Below are 18496 nucleotides of genomic sequence, written 5' to 3' on the forward strand. Positions count from 1 at the left end.
GAAAGAACCACATATAGTCTGGCCTGTCACAGCTGAGCTCTTGTAGCACAAAGGCAGGCACAGACAGTATGTACGCAGGAGTGTGAGTAGGCCAATACACCTTGGTTTAGGGACACTAAAATCTGAGGCCCATCATTTTTCATGTCATATTTTTCCCCCCACTTAAAAACGCAGAAATATAGGTAGCTGGACTCTGTTCGTGGGCCATACACTTTGTAATCACATGGTCTACAGGATGACCTGGAAGTTAGGTGGCTTTGGATATGTGATGATTTCTACCTACAGGAATTAGAAATGACCTAACGTTCTTGGAGGAAGGACAACAGCATTTTGCAGCACAGCCATCAAACAGCCAGCTGCCTCAGTCCTGAAGAACAGCCTTGGATTTATGAAAATGAGATTCTGGCATCAATATTATCCTTATTTTTCATGGTTCACTGCAATTTCCAGTCACAATAAACAGCTATACATGGCCACCCTACTCCAAATTCTGGTGATGAAGAAAAGCCCACCTTAAATCTTGAACTCCCATTAAATCTATTTATACAAATTAACTCATTCCTTTTTTTGTGGTACTGGATATTGAACCCTGGGCCTTCAAACTGGGATACAACCCCAGCCGTCTTTATTATTGAGACAGGACCTTGCTAAATTGCCCAGGCTGGGCTCTAACTTGCAATCTTCCTGCCTCAGCTTCCCAGAGTGTTGAGATTACAGGCTTGTGCCAGCATGGTTGGCTAAAACATTTAAGCAAACCTCTACACTGTTTATCCAGTAATTTCCCACTCCTATCTTGCGGCCAGTATGCAGTTTGTGAAATATCTGGCTCCAGCTGAACTTGCTCAGTGGATTCCCTTTTTCTTTTGTTTTCTGTAGTCTTTGGTTGATACATACTTGTATTAATTTTTAAAAACCAGGAACAGGAAAAGTAACCTATCATCCCATAGCATTAGTATTTTTATGGATGACTTTTCATTAAAAAAAAAAAAAAAAAGATGCATTTTGAGGCTGGGGTGTTGCTCAGTGGTAGAATGCTTGCCCAGAATGTGTAAGGCCCTGGGTTCTACCTGCAGCAGAACAAAACTAAAAGCATTTTTGTGTAGCTCTGGTCACAGACTGTTTACTGAAAACCTTTCAGAAATATTATTGGCTGAGTGGCTACTACTCCAGATTGCAGCCCCTCTCCTCCTACTGAACCTGAAAGTCACATCTATGCCACTTTGGTGTTTTTTTCCTGAAGCTGCAAAAGTATAAAAAGGGAAGCAGTTGTTTCCATTCATTCAAATACAAATTGAAATCCTGTGTCCAGAATGAGTCTATTCTAGAGGCGTATCTGCTTCATATATACTCAAAACTAAATTGGTTTTACATTTTGCATCAGAACAATTACTTCAGTATCTAATCGTATCACAGATATAAATACTGATGAAAAAATGCTTGATGGTGATGGGTGTATTTTGACGAATCTGGATTAGCTAATACAAAAGCACATTTCAAGGGAACGAGAAATTTATAGAGAAGGAAATTGCTATTTTTTTCAAGGCTCCTAAATCCTCTTTGCATACAAATTTAATTGTACAAAAAGTTTACTTGTTGATTGTTTGAATCTTTGAATGCAATTCCCACATGATGATAGTGATGGAAAATGGTACTTATACATCCATTCTAAGCCACCAAAAACTAACTGTAACACTGGTAAAAAGGAGTCATTTCTGTGTCTGTGTTTACACTTTAAACGCCTTCTTACTCTTCTGTAGAACTTCAACCACCAAAAGTCAAAAGTACCCTTTATGGGTTAAATATGCACAACAACCATGCAGATGGTCAAGCAAGACTGGTGAACTTTATTTGCTGGTGGCAAAAGGCCACAACCCTTCAGTACTTCAACCTGCAGTCAACAGTGACATATAGACAAGGTAAACCAAGGGGCGCTAAACACAAAAGTAGGAGACCAGGACAAAGGCACTATGAGCCTGTACTGCAGGCTGCAATGCTCCCCAGATCTCACCAAGGACAGATAAGCCAAAATTACTCACTGCTTTCCTTACAGACCTGGAACAATCAGTATGTTTTTCCTCTGAAAGTCTTAATAGTTGATTTGGTTGTATCTAGTGTAATACAGGAGTCAGCCTTTACACCAAATCACAATTTCTTTTAAGATATGCTGCACAGAATACATTCAAAATCACTGTTTGCTTTTTCTTCGCCTTTGTCTTTTTTTCCCTGAACGAGTGGGTGCTGGAGTCTCTGGTGTTTCCTTTACACTGGATACAGGCTGTTTGAAGACTATTTCATCATCTTTATCATCATTCATTTCAGCCACTTCAGATTTTCGTTTCTCCAGAAATGTTGGTGTACAAACTGGTGTGGCGCTCTGGGATCGACAGAGGATTAGATCACACAAATGTGGCACAATATTAGGACTGACTTTACACCGAAGTATCACCTCCTTTCTAATTTTACAAGGTGTCCCGTGTTACTTTAGGCCCAGTTCAGCCTTCTGGTGACACAATTTCAGATAATCAGCCAAGACATTTACCAAGTTTAGTATGGAAATTCATTAATTGGGATATGTTCAACTGTAAGGTTTTAGGTAGAAAACTGCTGAATTACCAGTTAAGCGTAACTCAAAATTTCACAATATTAAATTTGAAATCTTAACAAAATGACAATGGCACAAACTGCTTTTCTTGCTTTAAATTATTTCTACAACACCTAGTGCCCAGAATACTAAGACAGTTTTACCTGGCTATCCACAGTCTTATCAGGAGTGACAAGAGAGCCTTTTGAAACCCTTTTCTTCTTCTTCTTAGGTATGCCTGAAGCCTTATTCTTTTTGGGAGAAATCTCTTTTTTGTCTGAAACCTCTTTCTTCTTGGTAGATAAAACCTTGAAATAAATTTAAGACTTTTAACAATTTCCATATTCATTAACTACAGTAGTCTTGATTATATTCCTTCCCCACCTTTTTCAGTGCTAGTGATTAAACCCAGGCTTCATCCAGGCCAGGCAAGGGCATTACCACTAAGCTATATCCTCAGCCCCTCCTTTCTTTTTAGTATATATGATGCCAAAGCGAGCACAGCCCTTCCTCTTATCTGGCTCTTATTGGCAATTTGTAGATTTCTGAAGATTACTGTTTGGAGCATTTTTCCCCGCTTCTTGAGTAAAATATCAAATAAACAAAGTTATAAAGGCTAAACCTGCAGGGCCATTTGGCTAAGTTCAAAATTCTGGCAGTCAGCCTGCTTTTCCACTAAGCAACAGCGTGGGTACAGGAAAATATGCTTCAATGTCCCAGTTTCCAAATGTCAGTATAGTGGTCCAGTACAGTGGTTGGGCCTGGTAAAGGGTTAACAACCAGAAGTGGGCCAAAGGAGTCATCTAGTTTCTGGATAAGGTTAAAATGCTAATAAACCTGGGATCAGAGCCCAGCCCTTACCAAATCATTAGCTTTTTGGAAATAACCTTATAGGTTCTATGAAGTCCAAAAACAATCTCAAAATTTAGTTAAGAAATAAGACCTTTTTCTATGTTAACACCTGGAAAGATCTGGACTCAATGTGTTACAGTAAAAAACACAGAGTACCATAAAAAGGATCAATTTATAGTCCTGATATTTACTGACAGCACACAGTAAACCAAACATTATTTAATTCTGGTAATGCCACCTTTAAATGGTAATCTAACAGCATTATGCCTTTTGGTTAAACAGTGGGTTGACTTCGGCAACTTAAAAACAGATAATAAAAGTTAGTTTCTTCTTTATAATGGAAATGATAACATCATCTCTTAAGTTTTTAGGAAGAACCCCCAACAAAATGTTTCAAGAACTTAGGCAAAACCTCGTATTTAGGGCTGGGGTGTAGCTCAGGGGCAGAGTATGTGCTTAGCAGGCAAGAGGCCTTGGGTTTGCTCTCTAGCAAAGCAAAGTCCCACTGCTGACCCAATGTGTGTCAAGCACTGGGTACTTTGAAAATAATCACAAAAATACAGATACATGTTTTAACTAGTGAGGTACAAAGCTCACATGTAAGAAAAACACCCAAAAACTTCATGATGAAATATTTACCATTGAAGGAAAATTATAATCAATTCCTTTAGCAATTAATTTCTTCCTTAGTAATTTTTCTTTCTTTTTAAATCGATCTTCCATCCGCAACTTTTGTAGAAGTGTCCGCTTATGATTATACCGTTTCACTGCTGGGTATACTGGATGATGAAATGGAACTTGCCAGCCTTTAAAAAGATCTTTATGTACCTTTTCTGGTGGCATAAAATGACCTATTTTTAAAAAGTAAAAAAGCTTTTAACCAAAGGCTAAGAAAATATCTTTAATGTTAACTTTAGATTTCCCCATGCCATTTTTCACATCATAATCAAAATGATGTGGTTTATCTCACATTAGAGCAACAGAGCAGCCAATTCTATCCTAATGGAGCTACTAGTTCATACTTTTGAGAAGCAACAAATCCCACAGCTCAGAACCTTCAGTTATTTTCCACAAGTCACACAGAGTATAGCACTGACCTGGCTTGTGTGAGTGGACACTCTTCAGGTGCCTTGCCGAGCACTTACACCTCACAAGAGCCACCCCCCACCCCCAGCAAAAGAGTTTGAACCCAGGGCCTTAGCATACTAAGTATTCTACCACTGAGCTACATCTTCCGCCCTTTAAAAAATTTTTTCTTTTTGAGATGGGGCTTCACTAAATTGTTGCTCAGGATGGTCTTGAACTTGTGATCCTTCTGCCTCAGCCTGGTGAGTAGCTCAGATTACAAGTGTGGATCACTTGCCATGCTAACAGTCGTAACTTTATTGTGAGAATAAACCCATGCCTGGTGTCTCCCACAGCAATGGGAACTGGGGTAGAGAAGATGTGTTGGCAGCCCCATCAGCCTGTGAACTTGGCCCCTGGGACCCTGCAAGGGCAGTAAAGCGCTGGAGACAGGTATTCTGAGAGCCCAAAGTCAGCGGCTCCACTTGCTAATTTCTGATCTGATGTTGCTGCTCTACTCATTCATGGCTTCCCCTGTGCAGAAAATCTGCAGCCAGCATCACTGAGACTGATTCTGAAATGTGATCCTTACCTTTGATGCTACCCTACCTAGAACCCATTAACCGGCTCTCCTCTGCTTCCAGGATAAATTTTTGGTTTTTTTTGTTTTTTGAGACAGAGTCCTGTTATGTAGTTCAGGATGGCCTTGAACTTAGCAGTGATCCTCCCACCTCAGCCTTGTGAGTGCAAGTGGTGGGGTCACCTTTGGGATAAATTCTAAGTTGCCTCATTTGAGCCCTTTAATAATCTGATCTGTTTCTGCTACTGCTCCTCACATTCCTTCACAGCCAGACAATCATGTCTGGTTTGGCATCTGCTGTCCCCTCAGCCACAGCCAGAGCCATCTCAACCTTCACTCCCACCCGTTCCACTGGCTCACTCCTATGGCATTTTCAGGTTTCTATGGAAATGATTCTCCCTCAGGAAAGCTCTCCAAAGCCTGCTATCCGTTCTTCCCTCGAACTCCCAAAGAAACTTGTCCAACTGCATCTCACTGTAAAAACAGCTACTGCACTGGAAGATTTAAAAATTCCAATTAGTAGGCGGGGATTTAGCTCAGTGGCATAACGCCTGCCTGGCAAGCATGAGGTCCTGAGTTCGATTTCCAGTACCCACCCCCCCAAAAAAATTCCAACTAATTTGAGCTGGGCAGGGTAGCACATGCCCACAATCCCAGCACTCAAAACGCTGAGGCAGGCCTATAATTCTAGTGCTCGGGAAGCCGAGGCAGGAGGATCACTACAAGTTCAAGGCCAGCCTGAACTATATAGTGAGATCCTCTCTCTCACACATAAACACACACTCACACGCCAAAAAAAAGGCCAAGCCAGGATTGCTAGTTTGAGGCCAGCCTAGGCTAGCTAGGTCAGCCTGGACTGTGGAACCAAACCAAAATTCCAATTAAGAGTCTGCCTGAAAAACACACTTGGATTCTTGCACTGTTCCTAAAGAGAGCTGCCCCAGATAAGCAACACATCCAGCAGCTAAGCAGTGTTTTCCATCCCAGTCACCGTCAGCTGGGCACCCACACTCCCCCATAATAAGAAATAAGAGGACTTACAGACCAGGAGTCTTTCACCGAAGAGGTAGTTGTGCATCGTTTCAGCCACTATCTTGGCAACATCCTCAGATGCAAACTCCACAAAGGCATAGCCTCTGCTATTTCCAGTCTGCAATGGAAAATTCATCATGAAAAGTTGACAGCTAAATTCTAGCAATTCATCAAACCCCTAACATACCATTAATTTAAATCATGCACGTTTAGCCCCTTATCAATTAATTTCATGGTATCTTTAAGACCAACTTCAACTCATATATTCCACAGCCTTACGGGAAAAAGAAAAAAATCCAAAAAAAGTTGAATGTGCAGCCAATTTTCAGGTACTTGTGGGATTCTGGTTATACATATAATAAGTAGATGATTACCATGACTGGAATTTATTGGATAGTGATGTTCCATCAAATAAAGAGAACCTGGCAGGGCCCACAAAAAGCTGAGGCAGGAGGACTGCCAGGAGTTTGAGCTCAGCTTGGGTTACACAGTGAGTTCAAGGCCAGCCTGAACTACGTGAGATCCTGTTTCAAACAACAACAGCAACAAAGAACAAACAAAAAAGAAGCTTACTCCTGTAACCATTTTCATGTTTACCTTTGACCACTTTCGCAGCTCAGGGAAAAGGAACAGTGTAACACCACAGTGAGCACATTTTCTCAGCCAGCCTCTTGCTAGGCATATGGCCATGGAGCTCAAACACCCAGGTTTGGATCCTGGCTCTGACATGTATTTAGGTACACAGTAAGGAATGTGTAAGGCTGTTTTATTCCATTAAGTGGAGATGATAACCACTCTCATAGGGTTGAGATGCACAGACAAAGAGTTCCTAAGAACATCTTGTTGTCAACATTTCTGGATAGGGATAGAAATTGTAATGTGACTCTGGAAACAAGAAATTACCATAAAGTCACATGGTTTCAGAGCCAATTGGCTCATATCTAGCACCGAAGTGTGCCACTAACAACCAACTTAAACAATTCCACAACTCTGAGTATCAATGTAGTTACTTGAAACAGGAAGATATTGGTAAAAATTAAGATGCTTCCAAATCCATTTATAATCCCACCTCTCAAAAGGGAGGGAAAAGATGCAATGGAAGAAACGTGACAGCCAATTCAATGTCCCACCATTAATAAACTAACGTAGATCTTTTGAAAAGTGATTCAGAAATACATGCCATGTCAAAAACAACCCCTCCAACAAACCAGTACTCTAATCCTAGAATGCAGAAATACCAAGCAAATAATCCAAGTTGGAGCAGGGAAGGTTTTACTATGCAACAACACTGGAAATGTTAAATAATATTAGTGCATCTCCTCATTGAATGAGCCTTTTGTATGGCGATGCGTCTGAAGCCTCCAAAGTCAATGTCAAGACAAATTAAACCATTAGGGAGAAAAGGGCAAGGAGGCTGTTGCAGATGGGCTGAAGAGCTGTAACAAGTAAGTGCAATGCATACCCTTAAACAGATCCTAGAGCCAGGCTTGGTGGTGTACACTGTAATCCCAGCTCTCGGGAGGCTGAGGCAGGAGGATCACTGCAATTTCAAGATCAACCTGGGCTATTAGTGAGTGCAAGGCCAGCCTGAACTGCATAGTAAGACCCTGACTCAAAAAAAAAAAGGAGCCAAAATGGGTACAAAAAGCTAGCTAAAGACACTTCTGAGACCAAGGAAATGTCAAGACTACACATTAAATTGTTGTTATGGTATGACAATGTCCTTGATTTTAGGAGATTTATAACATTTACAAAATAAGATCCTACCAAAGGCAGAAAAGTTTTTGTCAAAGACAGTAAGAAAGGGCAAAAGATGTGAATAGGTGATTCATAGGAGACAGGGAATTCCAATAACTACTTTGTATATGATATTCAAGTTCACTAAGAGGAAGACAGAAACAGCACAGCTTACTTTAGACTCAGTGACCCTGAGGATATTTGTTAGAGCAGCATTTTTCAAACTCGGAGTACTTTTTGGAGTAACAAAATCAATTTAGTGAGTCAGAGAAACATTTTTTTAAAAACTACATAGAATATAAAATCAGTATTACAAGACAAGTATTGTCTTATTTTGGTTAGAATGGAAGAAATACCAACATTTTAAATTTGAGATTCCCTTCAACAGATATTACTTACAGAACCTAACATTTAAAACTAGTGAGTTTTTCAAAGACAAGGTCTCAACTTATGTAGTTCAGGCTGGCCTCAAACTTGGGGTGCTCTTCCTGCCTCAGCCTCCGGAATGCTGGGATTATAGGTGTGCATCACCATGCTCAGCTAAAAGCTGTGGTCTTAGGACAAGTAGCCAATGACAGATGCACCTGATCCCCTCGTATTTAAATTAAACATAAACAATTTAACTTTTGCTCTACTATAACTCAAGTGGAAAAATCTTACCAAAAAAAACCCAAGATTCCAACAATGAGATATCTATGGCTATAGCCAATAAATGCACAGAGGAATTAAAGTAGGCCACTCCTCTAGTCCTGAAATAAGCCAAATAAAACTTTTTATTCATTAGGAGGTAGGTATGATAAAATATTGACATTCATACAGTGCTTACTATGTGCCAGGCAATGTTTTAAGAACCTTAAGCTTACTGCCTAATTCAATCCTTGACTAAACACTCCTAGAAAATTGGTGCTGTGGATTTTACTCATATTTTACAGACTTTGAAACAGAAACATGGAGAGGTCACATAAATGTATCTAAAGTCACACAACTAGTAGCTAGACGGCTAGGCCTCAAATCTAGGTAGTCTGGCTCCAGAGTCCTTAACTATCACTACATAAATGTTTGCTATTATAGGGATACTCCTGCCAGAGGCTAACACAAGATGATGTATAGACCTGGAGCTCAGACTAAAGTTCATTTACTTCTGGGCTTGGTAGCCACTGGATAAATATGATTCATTAACTTGGAGTATCAATTTAATTTGGGTGTCTGATTAAATTCTTTTAGGAAAAGAAATTATGGATTTTGCTCTTGATGCTTTTTCAGATTCTAAACCTTATCCCACCCTTTTCCCAAATGAAGCCTGATAATCAACAGTATGTGAACACTTTCTGTGTCATCGGTCATTGATGATAAAACATTTAAAAAACAAAACGATCAAGTTTGGTTTACAAAAATCTTACCCTTTTACTTCTGGACAGTCTGAATCTTGTAATATTCCCAAATTGAGAGAAATATTCTTTGATCTGGGATTCAAAAAGTACTGGAGGTAGGTGACCCACAAAAATTACTCCAGGCTTAAGTTCTTCTTTCTTTTTTAGCTCTTGGTTTTTTTGCTGACAACATAAAACACCAGATAAACAAACATTTTTAGAACAGAAATCACATTGCAGCAGAACTTTCAAAACCTCTACCCCTTGGTCCAAGAACATACCACTACTTTTACTTATCACAGTGTAATTTTAGAATTAGCTGTTTGGTGTCTATCTCCCCACAAGGACAGTCCTCACTTAATCATCTTCTCAGCCTCCCATCCCAGCATCAGCACCGCGTATGTGCTCCAGACCTGTACGTTTAGTCAATGGGTAAGCAAATAAATCTTAATACGTCACTAAGTCTTCCGCCTGGAGAGCTCCACATACACGTGCCCTGAACTCTTACGGCAAGATCACGGTTTACACTCAATTGATAAACTTCAAGAAGCTTGTTAGTAACCTTCACAATGTCACACTGATCTTTGGTAATAAGAATTTGTTTTCCATAGTGTATTTTACGATAAACACCAAACAAAATATAAACGTGATGGCAGGAACCCTTACCAGCAAACAGAGCTTAGCATATAACGCCTTTTCAGATCTTGAAAATTATCGGGGATACAGACCTCCCCAATGCCCGGTCTTACGTCTTTATTTGTGGTACAGCAGAAGCGTGATAGCTCTAATATGGTACTAACTGGCAGCTTGGGGGTGCCATCCTCCCTGTCCCCTAGCCGGTCCCCTTTTCTCCACCAGAGACAGCCTACACTTCCCTCTAGTTTTCCATACGAAGACCTAAAGCCAGCATGGCCAAACCCCACATGGTTTGCCTACCAGCATCCTCCCGGAAACCGTGGTCTCCCCAAACCCCAAGGTCTCGAGGCCGATCTCACACCCGACAGTGTGGGCGGCCGTGGAGAAAGCAAGGCGCCCAGCTACGCGGAACTGCGCGATCGGGGAGACTCGCCGCCTTCCAGCCTCAAATTTAGGTAGTCTGGCTGCAGGCCACTCACCTGGGTCAGGCGACGCCGAACCTGCTCCACCTCCTTCTGAAATTCAGCATCTTCCTGGGGGTTCAGAGACAGAATTGGCGCGGCAGGACCAGAAAACACCGCCATGCTGAGAGCTCACCAGCACCCCGGATCCACGCGGCGCTCCCGGAAATGCTCACGCTCCCGGCTTCTGGGAAGCGGAAGTAGAGGCGGGAGAGGGGCGTGGCGAGGCTTGGGGGCGTGGCAGAAGGTAAGGAGAGCTGCGGGGGCCCAGCACACGGCAAGCTTGCCCACCCCCTGCTGGTCAGGCGCCTCTTCGCCGCGCTCTCACACACTCCATTTGTCGAAATGCAATGTCCAAAACAATTATGTTTCAAAACGAGTTTAAAAATAAACTCCAAAACAATACTTGTGCCCTTGATATATTGCTATTCATTCTTTCCTTTGTCTAGTATTTCTTTTTCTCACTCACCTTTTATCTTTTCTTTTTTCTTTTTTTTTTTTTTGGTACCGGGGATCGAACTCGGGACCTTGCTCTTGCTAGGCAGGCGGCGGCACCATCTTTTCTTTTCCTTTTTTGGTTTTTGAGACAGAATTTCCAAGATGCCGACGCAGATCTGAAACTTGAGACCTTCTTGCCTCATTTTCCTAGAACCTGGGATTACACTGCTCCTGGTCTGTGAGTTTTCTTTTGGGGGGGTAGGGTCACGGTATGTTGCCCTAGCTGATCTCTAAGGAACTCGTAAACTCCAGGTGACTTTCTGCCTCCACCTACCCAGTGGTCGAGACTGCATACAGCGGTTCCCTCGCTTGGCTTGGAGGGTTTTTTGTTTGATTTTTTTAAAAAGCAAAATTCATTTTGCAAACATATTAGCCTCGTCGTTATAGTCAGTTCAGCTCTTGTTCTACAGAAATGGACCGCGGGTTTCAACTGAAGGAGTTAAGAAACGACATGTTGTTGTTGTGGCATTCTGACTACTGACTACTGAACAGCACACTTGATTATGAATTACGGGCACATGAGAAACGGCAAGGGCAAGATGACTCTGATCTTCCTTATCATTCATCAAGGATAAAACATTGACTCGGAAGGAAACTACTAACAAACCTAGTTAAACCACCTAGCCACTTTCCCCCATTAACTACCCTACTCCAAGTCCCTCTGCGCTGTCATATTTTCACAATTTACTACTCTGTCTAGCTGGCATATGTGTATGTCTGTGTCTGTGTCCTGTGCCACATACAGCTTGTACTAAGTAAATGCTTATGCTTTTCTCATGCTGATATTCCTTGTGTCAATTTAATTTTCAGACAGAATTGAAAAAAAACACTAAGAGGACAGAAGTAAAATTTTGCCTAACCTACAAAATGTCTTCAGGGGCAGGTCGTTCATCTGAAACATGAATTTCTATTCATGTCATGGGGTCTTGGGAAACAGCAAAAACTAAAATATTACCCTTAGCTGACCAGAAATTGAAGGGGAAAAAAATTGACTCAAGAAATTAACTTCTAAGTATACTGAATGTATAAAATATAATCTTAAGAATTACAATTTTCTTAGCTTCTGTTTGAGCAGTTATACAAGCCCTTAAGTGCAGCAGTGGAACTAAATGGGAGAAAATGCTTAGTTATTTTATTTCATTTTTTGTTTTGTGAGACAGGGTCTTACTATGTAATTCAGGTTGGCCTTGAACTCACTATGTTGTCCACCCAGGCCTTGAATTCATGGGGATCCTCATGCTTCAGCGTCCCAAGTGCTGGGATTCCAGGTGCGAGCCACCAGACCTGGGTCAAAGTTAGTTTAGAAGACCAAAAACTTCTGTGTTTCTAGATCAACACAAAGACTTTGCTAACTACCAATAAAAGTGATGTGTCTTCACTATGTAGAAATCAAACAAGATTGAAACAGCTTAGATTAACAGCTATAGATTAATAATTCTATAATGTAAATTTATAAAACATTTCCGAAGAATTATAATCCTACATTTCTATGTAAACTGTTATATAAACACTTAAAAGCAATCTAAGTGAGGAAAAATATTTCAGAAGACAAAAAATTATTCCAATGTTTTTGGATTATCTTAATGAAACTGGTAACAACTCCAAAAATACTACAGTTACTTGATTGATTGCATGATTACATAATGATAAACTAGCGAAATTCACATATAAACAATCTATGGTTATAAAACAGCCTACAAATTATAATTTTATCACACTTCCATGTGAGCTATTGTATAATCACTGAACAGTACCAAAACTAAAGGAGGAAATACCAGAATCATTCTAGTAGAAGAAAATTTTGTTGTGGTGGTAGTTTTTGTTGTAACTCTCTCTTGGTAAGGGATTAAAAAAAATTTATTGTATATTTTTATTAGTATAAGTTTGCAGTACATAACGATTACATTCATTGCAGAGAGTTGGGACATGTACATAACATACCATAATTCTTTTTTCATCACCTTCTCCTCCTCCACTTCTGCCTTTGATCTATTCCCTTTTGCAAAATATCTATCCTGTTTTCTAATATCTATCTTTAATTTTGCTCCTCAATTTATTTGTAATTTAGTTTTCTCATATAAAAGAAACCATGTGATATTTAAACCCATGTGTCTGAATTATTTCACTTAGCATTATGGTCACAGGATGCATCTATTTTCCTACAAATGAATCAAATTTATCCATCTTTATGGCGGAGTAGTACTCCATTGTGTATAAATACCTCACTTTCTTTATTCATTAACCTGTTGATGGATATATAGGCTGTTTCCAATATTTAGATATTGTGAATTGTGCTGCTATAAACATAGGTATGCATGCATGGCTGTAACATGATGTCTTTAACTCTTTCGGGAAGATACAAGGGGAATAGCTGGGTTGAATGGAATTTCTCTTTTTAGATTTTTGAGGAATCTCCATACTGATTTACAGAGTGGCTGTACTAATTTACATTCCCATCAACAATATAGAAGGGTTACTTTTCCCTGTCACCTCACCAGTATTTGTTATTATTTGATTTCTTGATGATAGCCGTTCTTTCTGGAGTAAGATGGAATATCAGCGTTGTTTTATTTTGCATTTGTGCAATAGCTAAAGATGTTGAATATTTTTTCATGTATATATCAGTGATTTGTACTTCTTCTGAGAAGTGTCTGTTCATTTCAGTTGGCCATTTCTTGATTGAGTCTTTTGTTTTGGGGAGTCTAATTTTTTGGGTTCTTTATATATTCTAGATAGTAGTCCACTGTCCAAAGGAATAGCTGGCAAAATTTTTTCCCATTTTGTAGATTGTGTCTTCACTATGTTGTTTCCTTTGCTTTGCAGAAGCTTTTTAATTTGATGATGATATAGGACAAATACAACTCCTAACCTGAGTTAGGTTAGGAATATGCTGAGTTCATGGTCTCATAACATCAAGGAATGAAGTCGCAAACCAAAGGAGGAAGAAGTTAGGAGAGTTTTATTGGAAATAAGAAGAAGAATAGCTCCTGGATTTCCAAGAAGGGTCCCAAATGGGTGGCCACCAAGGCCCTTTGTCAGGGGTAATTTATACATCACAATCACAATGTGAGGTACAATGTGAATCAGACTACAATCAACCTATCAGATTATAAGGATAGCTATTTAGTTAATATTGATCCAGTAGGGAAACAAGTCATGAGGCAAATGTACATGGAAAGAACAAAGGCATTTTTAGGAAGGAAGAGAAGTATGGACCCAGAAGTTCTGGTCACCCACCTATGAGTCTGTGTCTAACTGGGCCCACCAGGCCAAGTAGTGCTAATTACAGTATACTCTCAAGATGCCATTTATCTCTAGGAAGACATGCAGCCCTGGCTATTGCTTTTCATCCTGAAACCCGATTCTCTTCAGATTTATCTCCAGTCACAATTCTAATGTCTTTATTTTTTTGTGCTGATTTCCTCGAGGGCCCACGCCTCTCTGACTGTATATTAATTTCTATTTAACTTAGCTGCCTATCATAATATTATCCCATTTGTTGATTCTTGATGTTATTTCTTGTGCAACTGTGGTTCTGTTCAGAAAGTCCTTGACTATGTCTATCTCCTTAAGAGTTTCACCTATTTTATCTTCCAGTAGATTAAGTATTTCTGTTTTAGCATTTAGATCTTTAATTCATTTCAGTTTTAGGTTAGCACATTGTGAGAGAGATGGGTCTAGATTCAGTCTTCTGCATTTGGATAGCAAAATTTCCCAGTACCATTTGTTAAGGAAGCTATCTTTCTTCCAGTGTATGTTTTTGGCCCTTTTATCAAAGATCAGATGGCTGAACATGCCTGGAGTGTTTCTGCATCCTTTCCTCTGTTCCATTGATCCACATGTCTGTTGTTATACCAGTATCAGGCTGTTTTTAATCACTGTAATTTTGTAATATAACTTGAAATCTGGGATTATGATGCCTACTGCTTTCATCTTGTTACTCAGAATTATTTTGGTTCTACATGAGTTTTAGGATTTTCCCCCTAGTTCTTTGAGGAATGATATTAGTATTTTGATTGGAATTGCATTAAATCAGTATTAGAAAGTATGGCCATTTTGACAATACTGGTTTTGACTACCCAGGAGCAGGGATATCTTTCCATCTTCTGATGTCCTCTTCAATCTCTTTTTAAGAGTACTGCAGTTTTCATTATTGATGTCTTTCACTTCCTTTGCTAGGTTAATTCCCAAATATTTAATTTTTCTTGATATTGTCAATGGGATTGTTTTTCTAATTTCTTTCTCAATGGGTTCATTATTGGGGTACAGGAACACTACTGTTGTTTATGTGGTGATTTTGTATCTTGCTAACTTCTGAATTTTTTTTTATTCATTCTAAGTCTTTTGGGCATTTTTTGGTTCTTCCATGTAAAGGCTCATATCATCTATAAATAAGGATAGTTTGACTTCTGCCTTTCCTATATGTATCCCTTTTATTTTTCTCTTGCCTGATTGTTCTGGCTAATGATTCAAGTAATATGTTGGACGAGAGTGGTGAAAATGGACATCTTTGTCTTGTCTTAATTTAAGAAGAAAAAATTTCAGTTTTTCTCCATTTATTATTATATTGACAGTAGACTTGTAATATATGGCTTTTTTGTTATTTGAGACAGGGTCTCACCTTGTCATTCAAACTTGTCTTGAACTCACTACGTAGCCCAGGTTGGCCTTGAACTTATGGGAATCCTCCTGCCTCAACTTCCTCAGTGTTGGGATTACACACGTGTCCCACTAGGCCTGGCTCAATAAATGATTTTTATCAGATTGAGAAAAGACCCTCCTATATTTATTTTCTCCAGTTTTTTAAAAATTATGAATGAATGTTGTATTTTGGCAATGGCTTTTGCTGATCTGTTGAGATGATTATGTGATATTTGTCCTTGCTTCTGTTTAAGTGATATATTTCATTTAGAGATTTGCATTTGTTGAATTATCTTTGCATCCCTGGGATGAAGTCTACTTCATTGTAATATATGATTTTTAAAATGCATTTTTGCATTCTGTTTGCCAGTACAGTATCTTGTTGAGGATTTTTGCAACTACGTTCATTAAAGAGATTGGCCTGCAGTTCTCTTTCTAAGTCAGATTTTGGAATCAAGGTATGGGTAGCTTCCAGGAATGACTTTAGGAGTATGTCTTCCCTTTCAATTTCATTAGAGACTTGGAGGAATATTATTGTTAGATTGTCCCAGACATTCTTGTAGAATTCATCAGTCAATTCACTGGGTCTTGGGCATTTCTTAGTTGGTATGTTTTTTATTACTGCCTCAATTTTGTTGCCTGTTATTGGGTTACTCAGAGTTTTTGTATCTTCTTGGTTCAGTTTTGGTAGTTCATATGTACCTAGGAATCTATTCATTTCTTCTGGATTCTCCAATTTATCAGAAATGTTTTAGAAATAATTATTAAAAATCCCCTAGTTTTTGGTGGTGTGTTGTAATTTCACCTTGCTTCTAATTGCATTGATATTGGTTTCTTTGTTCCTTTTTTTGGGTAAGATTGGCTAATGGCTTGTGTATTTTGTTTATTGTTTGAAAGAAACTCTTCTTTGATCTATCGAGTCTTTGAATTTTTTGTTTCAGTTTCATTAATTCTGCTATGCTTTTATAATTTCCTTCCTTTTATTAGTTTTGGATTTGTGCCCCAAAAGTTCTGATATGTTATATTGGCATTATTGTTTGATTCTAGGAACTGTCTTGTTTCTTCCTTGATTTCTTTTGCAATCCACTGATTATTTAAAACAGTTCTTTTTAGGGCTGGGGATTTAGCTCAGTGGCACTGCGCCTGCCTTGCAAGTGCAAGGTCCTGAGTTCGATCCCTGGTACCAAAAACAAAACAAAACAAAAAACAAACAAACAAAAACCCAGTATTGTTTAATGTACCTGCATTTCCATAATCTCGGTGGTTTCTTTTGCCACTGATTGCTAGTTTCATTGCACTATGATCTGATAATATGTGTGGGATAATTTCAATTCATTTCCATTTACTTAAACACATTCTATGAGCTATTATGTGGTCTATTTTGGATAATGTCCCATGTGTAGCTGAGAAGAATGTGTATTCTTCAATTATTTTACTTTTTTTTTTCTTTTTGGTACCTGGGATAGAACTCAGGACCTTGTGCTTGTGAGGCAGGTGCGCAATGACCACTGACCTAAATCCCTGGCCCAAGAGTGTGTATTCTAATGTGAGATGGAACACTCTGTAGACATATACTGTTCACTTGTTCAAAAATTTGATTTGGTTCCGATATTTCTTTTTTGATTTTTTTGCCTAGTTGATCTGTCTATTTGTGATAGTAGAGTAGTGAGGACCCCCCCATTAGAATTGTATTAGTGGTTATATGATTTTTCATGTCCATTAATATTTGTTTTATATAGTTGGGTGCACTGGTATTTGGTGCAAATATATTTATTATTGTTATCTCTTCCTCTTGGATTGTTCCCTTTACAAGGATGGAGTGACCTTCTTTGTCTGTCTTAATCAGTCTTGGCTTGAAATCTGCTTTGTCTGCAAATAGAACAGTTACCCATGCTTTTCTCCATGTTCCTGTCACATGGAGTATTATTTTCCATCATTTGACTTTCAGTCTATGAATTAAATGTTTCTTGTATGCGTCATATTGTTGAATCTTGCTTCTTGATCCATTCTACCAGTTTGTTTCTTTTGATTAGTGAATTGAGACCACTTACATTGATGGTTATAACTGACATGTATTGACTTATCCTTGTCATGTTATTTTCCCATTGTTGGTTCCCTTATTTTTTCCCCTCTGTTTAATTGCTTGCCTTGCCTGGTGGATTCATTCTACTGGTGTTTATGGAGTTGTAGTCCTCATTATGTCTTTCATGAATGTCCTTAAGAGTTAGGGTAGGGACCCACTTCCCTCTTTCTTCTCTTCCTCACATTGCTATGTTCTAGCTCTGAACACTAAATCTTGGAGAGGCTGTTTCTTTCCTATTCACTACTCCACCATCTTTTCAGCTAGCTTTAAATTAGTAAAGCTTATAGAAATAAGCTCATTGATCATTTTGTTTATTAAGTTATATCAGCTTTGAGTTTGTCAAGCACTTTATTGATCTATGTTTTATTTTATCTCCTCCTTTATAACTTGATATCATTCAGCCATCTCACTTTTGATTCCCCCCATTAATGCCCCATGGGTCAGCTTTGGGGGAGTTGGGAGTTTTTGGAAGCATTTTTTTGGCCTCATTTCTTCTGTATTTTTATTTATTTATTTATTTTGCTGAGGTGAGCATTGATCATAGTGAAAGACTTTGTTGCTAGTTTGCAAATCTCTAGTTAGTGTTTGTTTTCCAATGATACATTCTGGGCATGCCTAACTATAAGCCTTTATGTCTGTTTCAACATGAAACCACCTTTGTTAACTTTGGGAGGGGAGTGTGTGTTATAATTGGCACACTGGTATAATAACCCAATGATTTGGAAGTAAGTCAAAAATCTATTGACAAAAGACAAACCAGATTTTTGCATACAGTAAAATCAATTAATAGCAACAATCATGCCCCCCTGGCATTAGCAATGGAATCAATAACAACAATAGATTCAAAGACAAACTGGATATGATACCATGAGAACCAATAATAGCTCTATTAGCCTTAACAATTTAATAATAGAAAAGAGATCCGAAATAATAATATTGGCCCTAAGACAAATCAAATAT

The 18496-nt window shown here is 38.8% G+C and overlaps 1 protein-coding gene across 1 annotated transcript; it reads right to left on the minus strand.

Moving 5' to 3' along the window:
- Window positions 1-1824: 1824 nt before the first annotated feature.
- On the minus strand, window positions 1825-10537 carry Nifk (nucleolar protein interacting with the FHA domain of MKI67). Its single transcript, XM_004836027.4, has 6 exons — window positions 10333-10537; window positions 9248-9400; window positions 6120-6228; window positions 4073-4284; window positions 2746-2889; window positions 1825-2374 (listed from the first exon to the last, which is right to left on the minus strand). Exons 1-6 carry the CDS (start codon window positions 10435-10437, stop codon window positions 2186-2188), a joined length of 912 nt encoding a protein of 303 aa, XP_004836084.1. The 5' UTR covers window positions 10438-10537; the 3' UTR covers window positions 1825-2185.
- Between the last annotated feature and the right edge of the window lie 7959 nt (window positions 10538-18496).

The sequence above is a fragment of the Heterocephalus glaber genome, unplaced genomic scaffold (genome assembly GCF_053883595.1).
Source record: "Heterocephalus glaber isolate CG9 unplaced genomic scaffold, H.glaber_assembly_v1.0 deba00000347, whole genome shotgun sequence".
In the NCBI taxonomy this organism is placed as follows: domain Eukaryota; kingdom Metazoa; phylum Chordata; class Mammalia; order Rodentia; family Bathyergidae; genus Heterocephalus; species Heterocephalus glaber.